At 40.4% G+C, this 16,520-nt stretch overlaps 1 protein-coding gene across 1 annotated transcript in view; it reads right to left on the reverse strand.

Moving 5' to 3' along the window:
* Positions 1-16,520, reverse strand: part of cubn (cubilin (intrinsic factor-cobalamin receptor)) — a 303,136-nt gene that overhangs the window by 271,843 nt on the left and 14,773 nt on the right. Inside the window, exon 10 of the mRNA XM_043690378.2 lies at positions 15,171-15,266. Coding sequence (XP_043546313.2) covers positions 15,171-15,266 — 96 coding nt within the window. The remainder of the gene's footprint in view (positions 1-15,170; positions 15,267-16,520) is intronic.

A 16,520-nucleotide genomic window follows, 5' to 3' on the forward strand; every position in this document is an offset into this window, starting at 1 on the left:
TGTCCATATTTTGTGTGATATCTAGAACCTTCTTCATTTTACTAAGGACTCTTCTATGACCTCCTTTTCTGAAAAATTGGTAACTGTGTCAGTGCTGTTTCCTGCTCTCACCTCTGTAGACAAATTTCATCACCAATTGCTCCCAATATTTCCCATTTCCTTACCTTCACATGATTTATCTCTGACTTCATGCTTCTGACTCCTCTGCCTCCATTTCTGAGGAAAGGCTATCTATCAATGTCTATTATAAGCCATCTACGTGCACACCTACATTGATTACACTTCCTCATGTCATGCTTCCTTTGCTTTCCATTCTGCCAGTTTGCCATTCTAATAGCTGGGTGAGGCCAGGAATAGAGGCTCTTGATGGAGTCAACAGCAGCAGCAGAGCCAGAGTCTCCTGGGGCGTCAGCGTTATCATTGATGACATCACTGGAGCGAACCTTCTTGAGGCCCAGAACACCTTGCAGAAGCCCTGGAGTCATGTTTGAGACCCAATTTGAACAGAAGATGAACTCTATTTAAGTAATTTCTTTCTATTCTTTTTGAAACTCAAAATGACTCTGGATTCTAGCAACAAAACATTTTTCACTGTATCATTCTAGATATATGTGACAATAAAATCATTCATTCAAATTCATTCATCTTCCCTGCCATCTTCACTTTTTTCTCAATCCACAATGATTGACAAGTCCCTCTACCGTGTTTGTTCCATTTCGCATATTTCTGATTTCAAACTTTCAGCTTTCTTACAGACTGGTATAGGGTTCATTCTGTCATTAGCTTCAAACACATAAGCCTTCACATTCACTGAATCATCTTCTACCATTTCTATCTCTTAGGGCATGGTGATAATTCCAAAAACATCTTCTGCTCCACTCCTCTTTCAATGTTCTGAGGAGGCCATTCTCTCTAAACACCCTGGCCTATTCCTCAATCACTCTTGACACTCCCACCCCTTTTTGCAACATTGCCCCAAGTAGGTAAAGGAGATAAAATACCTTTCCTTTTGTCACATCCCTTCCTACCATCATCAAACACTCCATGACCAAGTAGAGATTCATTGATAGTATTGCAGACCATCGCTGCTCAGTCTGCAGTTATGATCCTAAGCTTCCTATTATTTATTATTATATTCTCCACCTCACTCTCACTCTGATCTCTCTGACTTTGATCTTCTACACTGTCCAAATATAACTTGACAGAGCATCTCATCTTTCAGCTAGTTTATAGCTGCCTGCTCTCAGCATTGTGTTCAACAATTTCAGATCATAGCCTTTGTCCCAGTTGTTATCAACAGCGGTTGGTAATGTTTCTGTTATTTCTAATTACAGCTCCTTCAGGCACATTGTTTTGCTTATTTTATTGTCTCATTGCCATCATATTTTTGCCTTGCACTCACATTGTTTTTGTCCTTTGCCACTTTTGCAAACTCTCCCTTATGTACTTTCTTCCCCTGCTTCTTTTCCTTTTGCTTATATTTGCTGTAAATTTTTAAAAATCTCTAAATAGGTCCAATTATGAAGAAATGTGATGAAACCTGAAACATTTATTTTGTACAGATTCTGCTGATCATGCTGGGTATTTGGAGGATTTCTTGGCTTCTTTGATGAAATAACTCACTTGGGCTCATTTGCGCCAATGTACCTTTCAGAGATGCGTCTTTCCCTGTTGTAACAGTAGTTACCATCCGGCAGCTTGCATTTCACAAAATAACCAATACTGAGAGAAACATATATCATTTCAGAAACATATAAAACATGTATATGTTATCAGAATTGTGGGAATTTAATGAAACAGGAGACAGAATAATGGAAAATAAGGAAATGATGTGTTAAACAAATATTTTCGGGGGGATCCAAGATGGCGGCGACCCAGACTGAGTCTGTAGTGCTCCTCCCAAGACTTGGGCACAGTGGGTCACCTACCCCCTACCAAGCTCACCAAATCATTTATAATAGTTTTGTAATTCAATTAGTTGTGTAATATTACATTTAAACAACTTAATCCTAAGTTAAAATGACTAAAGGGAAGGGAGCCCGCAGCTCTCAGCAAGCAGGAACCCCTCCCCCACACTCTCCAGCTGCAGCAGAGGCGTCCACAGCCGCCCCGGGGGACTTACCAACAGTAGCAAGCCTTGCAGAAATGCTTTCCAAGCTTGACTCGAAGATCGATGCTTTTATCGTCGAATCCAGAAATCGTTGGGAGTCGCTCTCGGCCGCGCTGCAGAAGCACGACCGTGAGATTGAAGAAATTCAACGCCGAGTCGGAGGGGCGGAGCTAAAGGCCGCGACCTCCGAGACAACCGCTCAATCGGCCGTGGATCAGGTCCAGACTCTCAAGCAGCGAGTCCGGACCTTGGAAAATCATATTGACGACCTCGATAATCGAGGTCGCCGAAAAAATATTCGTTTGCTGGGCCTTCCCGACCAGGAAGAGGAAGGCCAGCTTACAGCGTTCCTGGAGCAGTGGCTGCCACAACTTTTAAATCTGCAAGCTGGATCAGGCCAGGCAAAGGTGGAATGGGCCTACCGGGTCGCAATACGCCGGCCCGGCTCGAACCAGCACCCACGCCCGGTCCTGTTCCGGCTGCAGAGCTACAGGGAGAGGCAGATACTCCTAGAAGCCTCTAGAAATCTCGGAAAAGACCCCCAAGCTATGATCTACAAAGGATCCAAGATCATGCTATTTCAGGACTTTTCCCCGGCTCTGGTTCGAAAGAGGAAGGCATTCGACGAGGTGAAGAAGCGTTTAAGGGACTTAAATGTTCAGTACTCCTTACGCTACCCAGCGATGTTACGCTTTAACCATCCGTATATAACTTTGGATCACCAGAAAAGGCTAAGGAATTCTTGGACTCTCTTAGATAAACTGTAGGACATAATGGATGTTGGTCTGCCTTCCCCCCCCCCCCCCCCCCGCTTTGGTTTATATCCCCTCCCTTCTTTTTTCTCTTACCTTACTGCTTAATATTATCATGGGGGGTGGGGAGAGGGATTTGATTTTCTCCCCCCCCGCCTTGGAGTTGTTTTCTGTTATTATTTTATGTATATATGAGGGATGTATGTATATGTGTGTGTGTATATATATATATATATATATATATATGTGTGTGTGTGTATGTGTATGTATATATATAAGCTGGGGGATTTGGTTAATGTTGGTGGGGGGAGGTGGTTACCTTATTCGATTTTACCTCTGTCTTTAGGAGCAGGGTTGTTTTCCCTTCGTTATTTTGTATTATCATATTTAATTATTATTTGTTGAAGTGGTAATGTTATAGTTATATGTTTATATATGGTATTAACATTACCAAATATACCCAGGTGTTGGTATGGGTGGGGGTGGGGTGCTCACTGTTAACTCTAGCTTTGTATTAGATTTGAATTCTCCTCATTTTATTGAGGAGTGCCTGGGTCAAGGGTGGGGCATTGGTTGGGAGAGGATATGAGGGACTTTTGGAGAGGAAGTGACGCCCCCTGGGAACAAGGGGGAAAGTCTCCACTTAGATACGTTTTATATTTTTTTAATTTAGAAATAGTTTTTTACTGTATTGTTGTGGGTGTATTAAAGAGGCTTTATTTTTGTAAATTTTACATGTTCCACGCTCGGGATGTTCTGGATAGGGTTCCCCCTCCCGAGGGGTCTCGGATTGGCCCAGAGGATTATGGTTGATCAGTCGGTTAAGTGGTGCACCTGGAATGTCAAGGGGAGTAATTCGCCACTCAAAAGGAAGAAAATACTATCAAATCTTAAGAAGGAAATAGTTGATATAGCTCTCCTACAGGAGACACACCTGTCAGATAAAGAACACTTGAAATTACGACAGGGCGGATTTGATCAGGCCTTTTTTTCCTCTTTTAGCTCAAAAAGCAGGGGAGTTGTTATTCTTGTTCGGAAGAATTTCCCTTTCAAAATCCTAAAGCAGATAAAAGACGAATCTGGACGATATATCTTGATTAAAGCCCTCATAAATGGAGAGGAATATGGGATTTTAAATTTGTACTGCCCCCCGGCACACCCCTTTATAACGGAAGCCTTTTCAAAATTGATGGCTTTTGATGCCCGTCATATAATTATAGGGGGAGACTTTAATTGTATTATGGATCCGGAAATAAACAGGATTCCCAAGAGTACTGCAGGAGTATCTCCCAGATCTAGACAATTGATGGATCTGAACAAAGAATTAGGATTAGTAGATGTATGGAGATGTCTTCATCCACAGGGTAGAGATTTTTCTTTCTACTCTAATCCACATAAATGTCATACCAGAATTGATATGTTTTTTGCCCCCTCGATTTTTTAAAATTCCATATCATCCTGTAAAATAGGTAATATAGCAATTTCTGATCACGCTGCTGTATATATGGAAACTAAGGCGAGGAACAGTGGGACATCCCCTCGGCATTGGCGTATGGACCCCTTCTTAATGAAAGATAGTAAATTTGTAAAGTACTTCTCTCAAGAATTTAAAACTTTTTTAGAAATTAATTCAGGTACAGCTAGCAACCCGTCAATGATGTGGGAGACCATCAAAGCTTACACGCGAGGCTTGATCATCTCCTACTCAGCGACCCAGAAGAAATTAAAGGGAGAACAACAGCGTATTACAGCTCTTAGGACAGCTCTAAACACTACACTTACTCAAACGGCTAAGAGGGAAATATTATTTGCAAAGCAAAGGTTATATGAATATGGCGACAAACCGGGTAGATACTTAGCATTTCTTGCAAAGAAAAAAAAGGCCCCTCAGACTATTATGTCTATCAAGGAAAGTACGGGTATTTTGACTCATGATCATAAAAAGATTAATGCGACCTTTAGAGAATTCTATTCTGAGTTATATAAATCACAGGATTGTGAAGATAGGACGAAGAGGATGCAGTCATTTTTAAAAATTTGACTTTTCCAGACCTAACTCCGGAACAAGTATCGGTCCTAAATGCTCCTCTTACACCCCAAGAAATAGTTGATGCAATTAGGCACCTTCAAAATGGTAAGGCGCCGGGCCCAGATGGCTTTCAAGCTGAATTCTATAAAGAATTTACAGAAATACTGGCTGGTCCACTTATGGACATGTATAACTATGCATATAGTCAGGGCTGTCTCCCGCCTTCGCTGAAAGAGGCAAATATCTCTCTTATCCTTAAAAAAGGAAAGGACCCAGAAGATTGTACATCATACAGACCAATATCCTTGCTAAATGTAGATTTTAAAATCCTCTCTAAAATGTTAGCACTGAGACTAGAAAGGATACTGCCACATATTATAAAGGAGGATCAGACGGGGTTTATTAAGGGCCGTAGATCATCCAATAATGTTAGAAGGGCTCTGAATATGATTCAAGCTTGTCATCAGGGAAAGATACCAGGAGTAGTGGTTTCATTTGACGCGGAAAAGGCATTCGATAGGGTCGAATGGTCATATTTGTTTTACACATTGGAGAGGTTTGGCGTTGGACAGGTGTTTACCAAATAGGTCTCAACATTGTATAGTGATCCCAAAGCAGTTGTGGTTACCAATGGATTAGGCTCGGATAGCTTCAGTGTGGGTAGGGGCTGCCATCAGGGATGTCCCCTCTCGCCATTGTTATTCACGCTAATAATTGAACCACTAGCAGAAGCTATACGAGCTGATCCTAATATAGTGGCCCCTAGGATTGGTACAGGTAAACATAAAATTACCCTTTATGCAGATGATGTTCTTCTATTCCTCAGTAACGCTTTGATGTCCATACCTCGCTTAATCCAAGTTATTAATACATTTAGTGCATTCTCATGCTATAAAATTAATTTTTCAAAATCGGAGGCTATGCCAATGGGTGGCCTTGCTGTGATACCCCGCTTAGCGGACGGTTCCCTTTTTCCCTTCCGCTGGTCCCTGGAGGGTTTCTTATATTTAGGCATTTTTATTACTCCAGTATTTGGTCAGTTGTATAAGGCTAATTTTGTGTATTTATTGGAAAGGATAAGGCAGGACCTCCAGCGATGGGGAGACCTGCCAATTTCCTGGTTGGGTAGAATAGCATTAATCAAAATGAATATCCTGCCCCGTCTCCTATATCCTATGAGAATGCTTCCGGTGATGCTGCCGAGGACGGCTTTATGTAAATTATACGGCTGGCTGAGTTCCTTTATCTGGAATCATAGGCGGCCCCTCATTAAGCTGAAGAAGCTACAGCTTCCACAGGCAAGGGGTGGATTGGACTTCCCAGATTTTAGGAAATATCAATTAAGTTCCCTATTAAGTTACATAGCTGATTGGGTCTTGTCTGATCCACAATCAATTTGGTTGGACATCGAGGCTTCTCAAGTAAAATACCCACTTATTAACCTTTTATTCTCAGACAAGAGGAAAATCATTACAGATCACTGTAAAAACCCTATAATACTAAATACAATCAAGGCTTGGAATATAATGCGGCAAAATGAGGGTAATTCACATAAAACATCCCCCTATGCACCGATAGTGGGAGCATGGGGATTCCAACCGGGGTTAACTGATGCCACTTTTAAACTCTGGAGATCCAGGGGTATCTCATGTCTCGGGGATTTATTTTAAGATGGGGTCCTGATGTCTTTCGGACAGCTGCGTCAGAAATTCGGATTACCCAATGGAGACCTCTTTCGATACTTCCAAATTCGAGATTATATACAGAAGAAGACTACGTTATTAGATAGTCTTTATAAATCCGATAGAGAATGTAGTGTCCTACGACCAGTGGGGGTATCTTCCGTCAGTAATATTTATCATTTACTACATGATGAAGTATCGGGAGATATGGATAATCTGCTTAAAACATGGGATCAGGATCTGGGACTAGAAATCTCCACAGAAACGTGGAATGATATCTGGGAAAATGCTAGAAGAATTACTATTTGTAACAGAACCCAGGCTATCCAGCTGAAGATACTTCATAGGGCCCATATAGCACCGATTCGATTGGCAAAATTTAAGGCAGGAGCATCTCCAATGTGTCCTAAATGCAAAATAGAGGTGGGCACTCTTGTACATTGCTTATGGACCTGTCATAAGATCCGTAGATATTGGACTAAAGTAGCAAGTACCCTGACAGAAAATTTAGGAACGGAAATAAAAGTGGACCCCGTATCTCTCCTCTTGGGCTTTTCGAACTTTCCCTCCCTGGACACGTACGGGAAGAGACTATTTTCTATTCTTTCTTTCTGTGCAAGGAAAAATATTTTGGTGAACTGGGCGGCGGAGGGCCCCCCTGGACTTTCAAATTGGCACAGACTAATTATGCAATGTATTCCCCTTGACTTCCTTACAAATATGGTGCACCGAAAGACCGAATTATTTTATAAAATATGGCAGCCCTTTTTGAATTACATAAATACAGATATTTCAGCTATCCTAACAAGGGCTTTTATTTAATTGAGATTACAAACCTGGCTGGTCCGCGGCCCCTCGGGGGAGGAATCCCGCACGAATACGGGTTTTATTATATCTGATGTTAACACATCCCGAGCATGTAAGAGACTTAAATATACACCCTGGTTAGTTGTAGGTTAGATTAGTAGATAGTTGAGTTTTGTTTGTTTGTTTTTTTTTCTTTTCGGTTTTCTTTTGTTGTTTTGTTTTTTTTTGTCAAATTTTGGCTATTGTATATTTGAGCTAATTGTATATCAATGTTTATATCTGAGAGTTTTGTTTATTTTTGTAAACTTGTAAAAATGTTAAATTTCTAATAAAAATATCTATTAAAAAAAAACAAATATTTTCCAAGTCTTCACACTTGAAACTGCAAATAATCTATTGGAAACCAAGGGCCTTAAGAGAGTGAGAAACTGAAAGTAATCAATATTCGAGAATATAGTTGAAATGAAATCACTAATAACCACCAAATCTCCGGGACTAAGTGACCTACATTCCAGGATTTTAACAGAGGTGACTCCAGAGATATTGGATACATTAGTTTTAATCTTCCAGAACTCCCTCAAATTTATTCTTAAACCATTACATTAGATAAGAGGAATCCTCATATGTAATCAAAATAAATTTTGGTTTTCAGAAAGTATTTGAAAAAGTGCTATTCGGGAGGTTGTTGAAATGAGATTAGGGTGCATAAAATTAGAGGCGTTCTGTTGGCAAGGGTTGGACAGAAAAAACAAATTGTCAGAATAAACGGGTCATTTTTGGTATAGCAAGGTACAACCAAATGCCAGAAGGCTCAGTACAGGGGCCTCAGCTATTTAGAATCAATATCAATCATTTAGATGAGGAGATTGGGGTCCTCTTGTAGTACACTGGTAGTGTCCCTAACTTTGGACTAGGAAGCCTGAGTTCGTCCCACCTGCTCCAGAGGTGTGTAATAACAAATCTGAACAGGTTGATTTTAGAAATCGGTTAAATTTTTTAAAAATGAGACGACTGAATGGAATAAATCCAAGTATACTTACAACAGAAAGCTAGGTAGGAAAGTGTAAGGAGACCACAAACAGATCACCTAAGAATACAGGCAGATTAAGTGATAGCAAAGCTGAAGTTTTGGAAAATAACATCAGAAAGTGAGAAATGATCCACTTTGGTACAAAGAATGGAAAAGCAGCATATATTTTCAAAGGTGAGAAACTAGTAAATACTGTTATATTTTTTAAAATTTAGGAGCCCATCTACATTACATACCAAAAGGTAAAATGTAAGTAAGGCAACAAATTAGGAAGGTAATTTGTGTGTTGGCCTTTACCCCTTATTTCAAGATAGCAAGAGTAAGGAAGTCTTCCTGCAATTATATAGGGCTTTAATAAGATCATACGCAGAGAACTGCTTTTAGTATTAGGCTTCATAGCTTCGTGATTGTGCATCAAAGTTCACTAGCTTGATTCCTGGGATTAGATGGCAGACTAATGAGGAGGGATTACATAGAATTAGGTTATGTTTCAGAGATTAGAAGAATAAGAAGTGGTCTAACTGAAATGTATGAAATTTGTGAAAGGTTTAACCAGGAAGATATTGAGTGACTGTTTCCTCTGGCTGGAGAGTTTTGAATCTAGAGACATAACCTCTGGATAAGAGGTTAACCTTTCAGGACTGAGATGAGGAGAAATTTCTTAACTCAGAGATTATGTTAATTTTGAATTCTCTATCACAGATAGCTGGGGATGCTCAGTCAATGAGTATATGTTTTGGGCAATAAGGAATCCAGGGATGTGCGACACAAAATGGGAAAGTGGAGTTAGAACATAGAAGAATACAGCGCAGTACAGGCCCTTTGGCCCTCGATGTTGCGCCGATCCAAGCCCACCTAACCTATACTAACCCACTATCCTCCATATACCTATCCAATGCCCGCTTAAATGCCCATAAAGAGGGAGAGTCCACCACTGCTACTGGCAGGGCATTCCATGAACTTACGACTCGCTGAGTGAAGAACCTACCCCTAACTTCAGTCCTATATCTACCCCCCCTTAATTTAAAGCTATGCCCCCTTGTAATACCCGACTCCATACGCGGGAAAAGGTTCACACTGTCAACCCTATCTAACCCCCTAATCATCTTGTACACCTCAATCAAGTCACCCCTAAACCTTCTTTTCTCTAATGAAAACAGCCCCAAGTGTCTCAGTCTTTCCTCATACGATCTTCCTTCCATACCAGGCAACATCCTGGTAAACCTCCTCTGCACCCGTTCCAGTGCCTCCACATCCTTCCTATAGAATGGCGACCAAAACTGCACACAATATTCCAGATGCGGCCGCACCAGAGTCTTATACAACTGCATCATGACCTCAGGACTCCGGAACTCAATTCCTCTACCAATAAAAGCCAGTACGCCATATGCCTTCCTCACCGCACTATTTACCTGGGTGGCAACTTTCAGAGATCTGTGTACATGGACACCAAGATCCCTCTGCTCATCCACACTACCAAGTATCCGACCATTAGCCCAGTACCCCATCTTTTTGTTATTCTTCCCAAAGTGAATCACCTCACACTTAGCTACATTGAATTCCATTTGCCACCTTTCTGCCCAGCTCTGCAGCTTCTCTATATCCTGCTGTAACCTGCCACATCCTTCCTCACTGTCAACAACTCCTCCGACTTTCGTATCATCCGCAAACTTGCTCACCCAACCTTCTAACCCCTCTTCCAGGTCATTTATAAAAATGACAAACAGCAATGGTCCCAAAACAGATCCTTGCGGAACACCGCTAGTGACGGCACTCCATGAAGAAACTTTGCCATCAACTACTACCCTCTGTCTTCTTCCATCCAGCCAATTCCTAATCCAAACCTCCAACTCACCCTCAATGCCATATCTCCGTATTTTCTGCAGTAGCCTACCATGGGGAACCTTATCAAACGCCTTACTAAAATCCATATATACCACATCTACCGCTTTCCCCTCATCAACCTCCTTCGTCACCTTTTCAAAGAATTCAATAAGGTTTGTGAGGCACGACCTGCCCTTCACAAAACCATGCTGACTATCCTTGATCACATTATTCCTATCCAGATGTGCATAAATCCTATCCCTTACAACTCTCTCTAAGACTTTGCCCACAACAGAAGTGAGACTCACCGGCCTATAGTTACTAGGGTTATCCCTACTCCCCTTTTTGAACAAGGGAACCACATTTGCTATCCTCCAGTCTTCTGGCACTACTCCTGTAGACAAAGAGGACATAAAAATCAAGGCCAAGGCCAAGGCCAATAGTTGATATCCAAGTGCAGCCATGATTATATTGAATATGAGAACCAGAAGGCCTATATACTTATCATATTTTTCATATGAGTGAATTGGTTTTTAATAAAGATGTAGTTATAAAGTGAGTAATTGTGTCATTAGGCAGAAGGGGATATCACACAAGCAAATAGGAAAGTTAGATAAACACGTAATCATATTTTGCAGCCACAGTTCGATTCTGAAAATCTGGATCAGTAAACAGGAGAATATTCAGAATTAGAGAGCAATATTAGAAAATCAAATACAGCTTTAAGGATGAAGGAACAGACTAGAGTCAAAAACTAATTCACAAGCTGGCATTGTTGTCCAGCATGAGCACATTACCAACAATATGATGATACTGCTTGGTTAGGACCATCCCCTCTCTTGAACTATTCCTCAACCCATCACTCAATAACAAATCGACAATATTGTTTTAAAAACAGTCCCACCCAAGCACAGCTGAGAAATTATTTTTTTAAAGAAAATATTAAATTTCAGTGAACTGCTTCATAATTAATTTTATAACACTCACTTCTCTTGTTTTATTTACAGACTTTGATCAATCGTGTTCCATTTGACATCACTATCAAATACAAAGCTTCACTATCTGTTATCTACAGATAGATCAGAAGTGGCCACCTATGGAACTCAAAACAACTAACTGAATTGAGATGTGAGAGATCTGAGAATAGCTCAATGCCACATTTCATCCAAACAATGAAAAAATTCAAAGGATATTGTGAAACCTAAAAGGATTCAGAAAAGAATGTTGCCAGGGTTGGAGGATTTGAGCAATAGGAAGAGGCTGAATAGGCTGGGGCTGTTTTCCCTGGAGCGTCAGAGGCTGAGGGGTGACCTTGTAAAAGTTTGTAAAATCATGAGGGGTATGGAGAAGCTAAATAGAGAACGTCTTTTCCCTGGGGTGGGGAAATCCAAAACTAGAGGGCATTGGTTTAGGGTGAGAGGTGAAAGATACAAAAGGGACCTAAGGAGCAACTTTTTCACGCAGAGGGTGGTGCGTGTATGGTATAAGCTGCGAGAGGAAGTGGTGGAGGCTGGTACAATTACAACATTTAAAAGACATCTGGATGGGTATATGAATAGGAAGGGTTTAGAGGGATATGAGTCGAGTGCTGGCAAATGGGACCAGATTAGTTTACGATATCCGGTCGGCACGGATGAGTTGAACCGAAGGGTATGTTTCTGTGCTATATCTCTGTTACTCTATGACTATTAAACTTTCAACCCCAATATTATAAAGACCCTAATTTAATGATGGATGCATTATTCTACTCTTTTCTGTCTTTCCTTGCATTTTATATTTTTCAGTTGGTAAACTTCTGCCTTTGGATGGCTGAGATAACGCAATAACCTTTCTTTGCTGTGCTGTTTCTGTATCAACCTTTCAGTTTTGGATCCTGGCTTTGCATTTTGCTTCCAAATTGTATTTAGTTTCCACTATGCATCTTATCAACATGTAGGGTGGCTTTGTGCACTTACTCATCTGCAGTAGCAAACTGACCACACACTTTGACTGTTTGGCTGGCTTAAATCAGATAAGAAGTGATCAATAGGGAAGAAGATTAGTCAATAAACTATTGGATTCCTTTGTAACAAAAGCTGAGGGTGAAAGTTGAAAAGCTACAAAGAATTTGAAAACATAAAGAAAAGTTTGATTCTTTTTCTTCAGATCCATTTTTCAATTCACCATTACATCAAATGATGCAAGTTTGAAAATATTGCACTTGATGTTATAGCATACAATAGGTTAGTTTTTTTTCAGCTGACAGCTTGTTTTAATTCAACAAATAGCAACTTCTGCATTAGCTGAGTGTAAGTAGTTCAAACTATCACATTTTTGAACTTAGTAAGTTATTAGTAAGGTTTATAAGATGTTTTGGAACTGTATCCTTAAACTCAGGGTAAATGAAGAGAGTCATGTGATCTGTTTTACAGATTAATTGACAATAGGCCTGAGTGGTTTGATTGCTAGACAGCAAAGGAATGTTTGTTTTACTCAGAAGAAGTTGTGAGATATTTACACTTAAAGACTGTGGCAGCAGCAGAGTTTGCAATAATTTGATTCTAAATCTCCCAAAATCCCAGAAAGCTGTTCAGAGTATTATTCTATAAACAAATTACTTCTACAATGAGATGGAGTTGGTGACAAGAATAGCTAATTAACATTTTTGCCTACATATAAAGTTGATAGGTTTCATATTGGCATGCATAAGCGGTACAGGAAAGAATTTTAGATATCAATTTCCAGACTTCCCTGTGAATCAGCAAACATCTTCACCAAACTCCAGGTCTGTATGGTCAAACGATACAAAAGGCTGCTTGGGTTTATGAACTAAAATAGAGGGGTGCAGGACAGAGACAGACCCTACTTAAACAGAAGCATCATAGCCTTCAAAACATTCTGGGAAATTTGTTCAGACTTGATTGGACATTACAGGGAAGGCAATGGCCTAGCGACAGTATTGTTAGACGATTAATCCAGAAACTCAGCTAATATTCTGGGGATTCAGGTTCAAATCCTGCCACTGCAGATGGTGGAATTTGAATTCAATTTAAAAAAAAAACAAATGTGGAATAAGATTAGATTAGATTCCCTACAGTGTGGAAACAGATCCTTCAGCCCAACAAGTCCACATTGACCCTCCAAAGTGCAACACACCCAGACCCATTCCTCCCTGACTAATGCACCTAACACTACGGGCAATTTAGCATGGCCAATTCACCTAACCTGCACATCTTTGGACTGTTGGAGGAAACCGGAGCACCCAGAGGAAACCCACACAGACAACAGGGAGAATGTGCAAACTCCACACAGACAGTTGCCCGAGGCGGGAATTGAATCCGGGTCCCTGGTGCAGTGAGGCAGCAGTGCTAACCACTGAGCCACCGTGCCACCTAAAAACAAATGTTGACTATGAAACCATTGTCAATTGTCAGGAAAAACCCATCTGGCTCCCTAATGACCTTCAGCAAAGGAAATTTGCCATCCTCACCCGATCTGGCCTACATGTGACTTCAGACCCACAACAATGTGGTTGACTCTCACCTGCCCACTGAAATGGCACAGCAAACAACTTCATTATATCAATCACCGTGAAGTCTCAACAAAGGAATGAAACCAGACAAACCACCTGTAATTGACCTCAGCACCAGAAAAGACAATGGGTAGAAACAGGCCTGTCAACTCTACAAAGTCCTCTTTACCACCATCTGGGGGCTAGTGCCAAAATTGAGAGAGCTGTCTCATGGACTAGTCAAGCAATAGCCTGACATAACCATACTCAGGGAATCATACCTTGCAGACAATGCCCCAAACACCACCATTATCATCCCTGGATATGTCTTTTCTCACCGGCAGGACAGACCCAGCAGAGGTGGCAGCAGTCGTACAGTTAAAGAGAAATGGAAAATAAACTGAAATAAGAATCTGTAGAAATAAGAACAGAAATTTTATAAAGAGCATTGGTAAATAAATCCGGATATGGAAATTTGTTGGTCAATTCTGAATATCTCCAAAGCATAAAATACAACGGACAGACTATTCCATTGGCACAGGAGGCAGCTAATGGTACTCCAGCTGAGTAATGGGTAGGAACCACAGGTGCATGGAGTGGAAGTGTTTTAGATGGAGTCCCACTTCCATGTATATTTTCTTCATGTTCCCTTTGATGGCCCACCTGCACTTTCCTGCTCATCAAGTACAGTGCACATTTTGCTGCACTTTAATGAGGCACTAACCAGCCAAGACAAGACCTTCCTCTCTCCAAGTTAAAGTCAGTGCATAGGTCACTGAACTCAGTTGCCTGTCATGTCATCAGTTCAAAGCAGATGACCATTCTTTCCATGGAGGTTGATATCAGCACAATGGCCTGAAACACCAAGGCACTGATAGTGGAGGTGGACTCCTCCAACCATGACTATTATTGACTATTTTAGAAACAACTATGAATGTTAACTAACTTTAATGAGACAAAGTATGAAAAGTGATAAGAAGGTTATCATTGGTGGTCTAGAGCATAGATTGTGAGAAAGGAATTCAATCTTCTGCATTGTGGTCAACTTGTACAACAATGGTTCACAAGGGTCATGGACTAAAAATCGATAATTTTTTTTGTAGCATTAGTCAAAGCTTGTGGATACTGTTCAACAATCACAGTGAATTAATGATTAAATAATTCAAGATGGTTTGCTTATTAAATATAACAAAGTACAGATTATGTCTTAATGATTAGAAAGTTTATGACACCCAAATCTTATTTGCAATAAAGAACAGTTGAACTCAAATGCTTATCAAACTCAGCAGATAGAACACGGCTTTCAAGTCTTCGCTTTAAATACCACAGTAAATTTAGATAAATATTGCTATCTAAATGCCTCAACTTCATTGCTGATAAATGGCTCTGTTGTACATTCTCGATATTGGACATACAGATTGTTACATACCACATTCGCTATTGTACCTGGAGTGAAAGTGCATGATGCCAAGGGATGGCATCCTCCATTGTTTATAGAGCATACATCAATCGGTGTGCATGTCTTCCCATCACCCTGGTAACCTACACACCAAATAAAGCAGCAAATTAGAAAGAAGTTTGTTTAGGAATAAATATTCTTCCAGTACTCCCAAATAATTGCTTTCCCTACAAATACAGAATACCATGAGTCGGATGTGCTCAAGAAATTCATGGGATTTAAAGCTAACAAATCTCTAGGGTCTATCAATCTCCAGGCAGATACAACTCTCCCTTCCATACCAAAGAAAGAGTGCAGAGAAGGGTCACTCGACTGATAGCAAATATGGCAGGACTGGTGCATTGGAAGAGATTAGATCAAATGGCCCCATATTTGCTAGAATTTAAAAGAATGAGAGAGAATCTGATTAATACATCTAAAATTCTAACAGGGCGAGACAGACTAAAGAAGTGAGTGTGGCAACATTGGATGTATTGGTGTTCATCTTCCAAATTTCGATAGACACTGGATCAGACACTACAGCTTGGAGAGTGGTAATTGTGACCTCACTGTTTAAAAAACTGAAGGAAAGAAAGAAACAGAGAATTACAGACCAGTTAGTCTAACATCATTAGTGGAGAAAAGCTAGAGTCTCAATGCTAAAGATGTGACAGCTTAACACTTGGAAAGCGTAAATGGGATATGAAAATGCCAGCATGTGTTTATAAAAGAGAAATCATGTTTAACACACCTTCTGGAGCTTTTTGCGGATGTAACTAACAGAATTGTCAGGGGGAACCAGTGGACATGGTGTATTTAGATTACAAGAAGGTTTTTGATAAGGTTCCAAGTAAAAGGTTAGTTGGCAAAATTAAAGCACATAGGAGTGGCAGAAATATACTGGCATGGTTTGGGAATAGGTTGACCGGATGGCAGGGATTGACTAATGCAGGCATCAGTGCTTACACCGAAGCTATTCACAATATTTTTATTTTATATATATATGACTTGGATGAGGGATGAAGGACTTGGATGACTTGAGTAAAGTTTCAGGGTTTGCTGATGACACAAATTGAAGTGGAATTGTTCATTGTGAGGAATGTGCAGAGAGGCTTCAGAACGATCTAGACAAGTTGAGGACCTGGGCATCTAGTCCATATGCATAACTAAAGGAAAGTAAACAGGCAGGTACAGCAAGTAACTAGAGGGCAAATAGTATGTTTCAGGGAATCCTGTTAATAAGTGCCCTGATACAGAATCATGGAGCCTGAATCTTAGGGCTTTTAGGCTAATTGCACACTGTGTCAAGATTGAGGGAATCTTACCATGAGGCAAAGTTAGTTTTCTTGTTGAATCTT

This window comes from Chiloscyllium plagiosum, unplaced genomic scaffold (genome assembly GCF_037043375.1).
Source record: "Chiloscyllium plagiosum isolate Xiang-an unplaced genomic scaffold, Cpla_swu_hap1 HiC_scaffold_5, whole genome shotgun sequence".
In the NCBI taxonomy this organism is placed as follows: Eukaryota; Metazoa; Chordata; class Chondrichthyes; order Orectolobiformes; family Hemiscylliidae; genus Chiloscyllium; species Chiloscyllium plagiosum.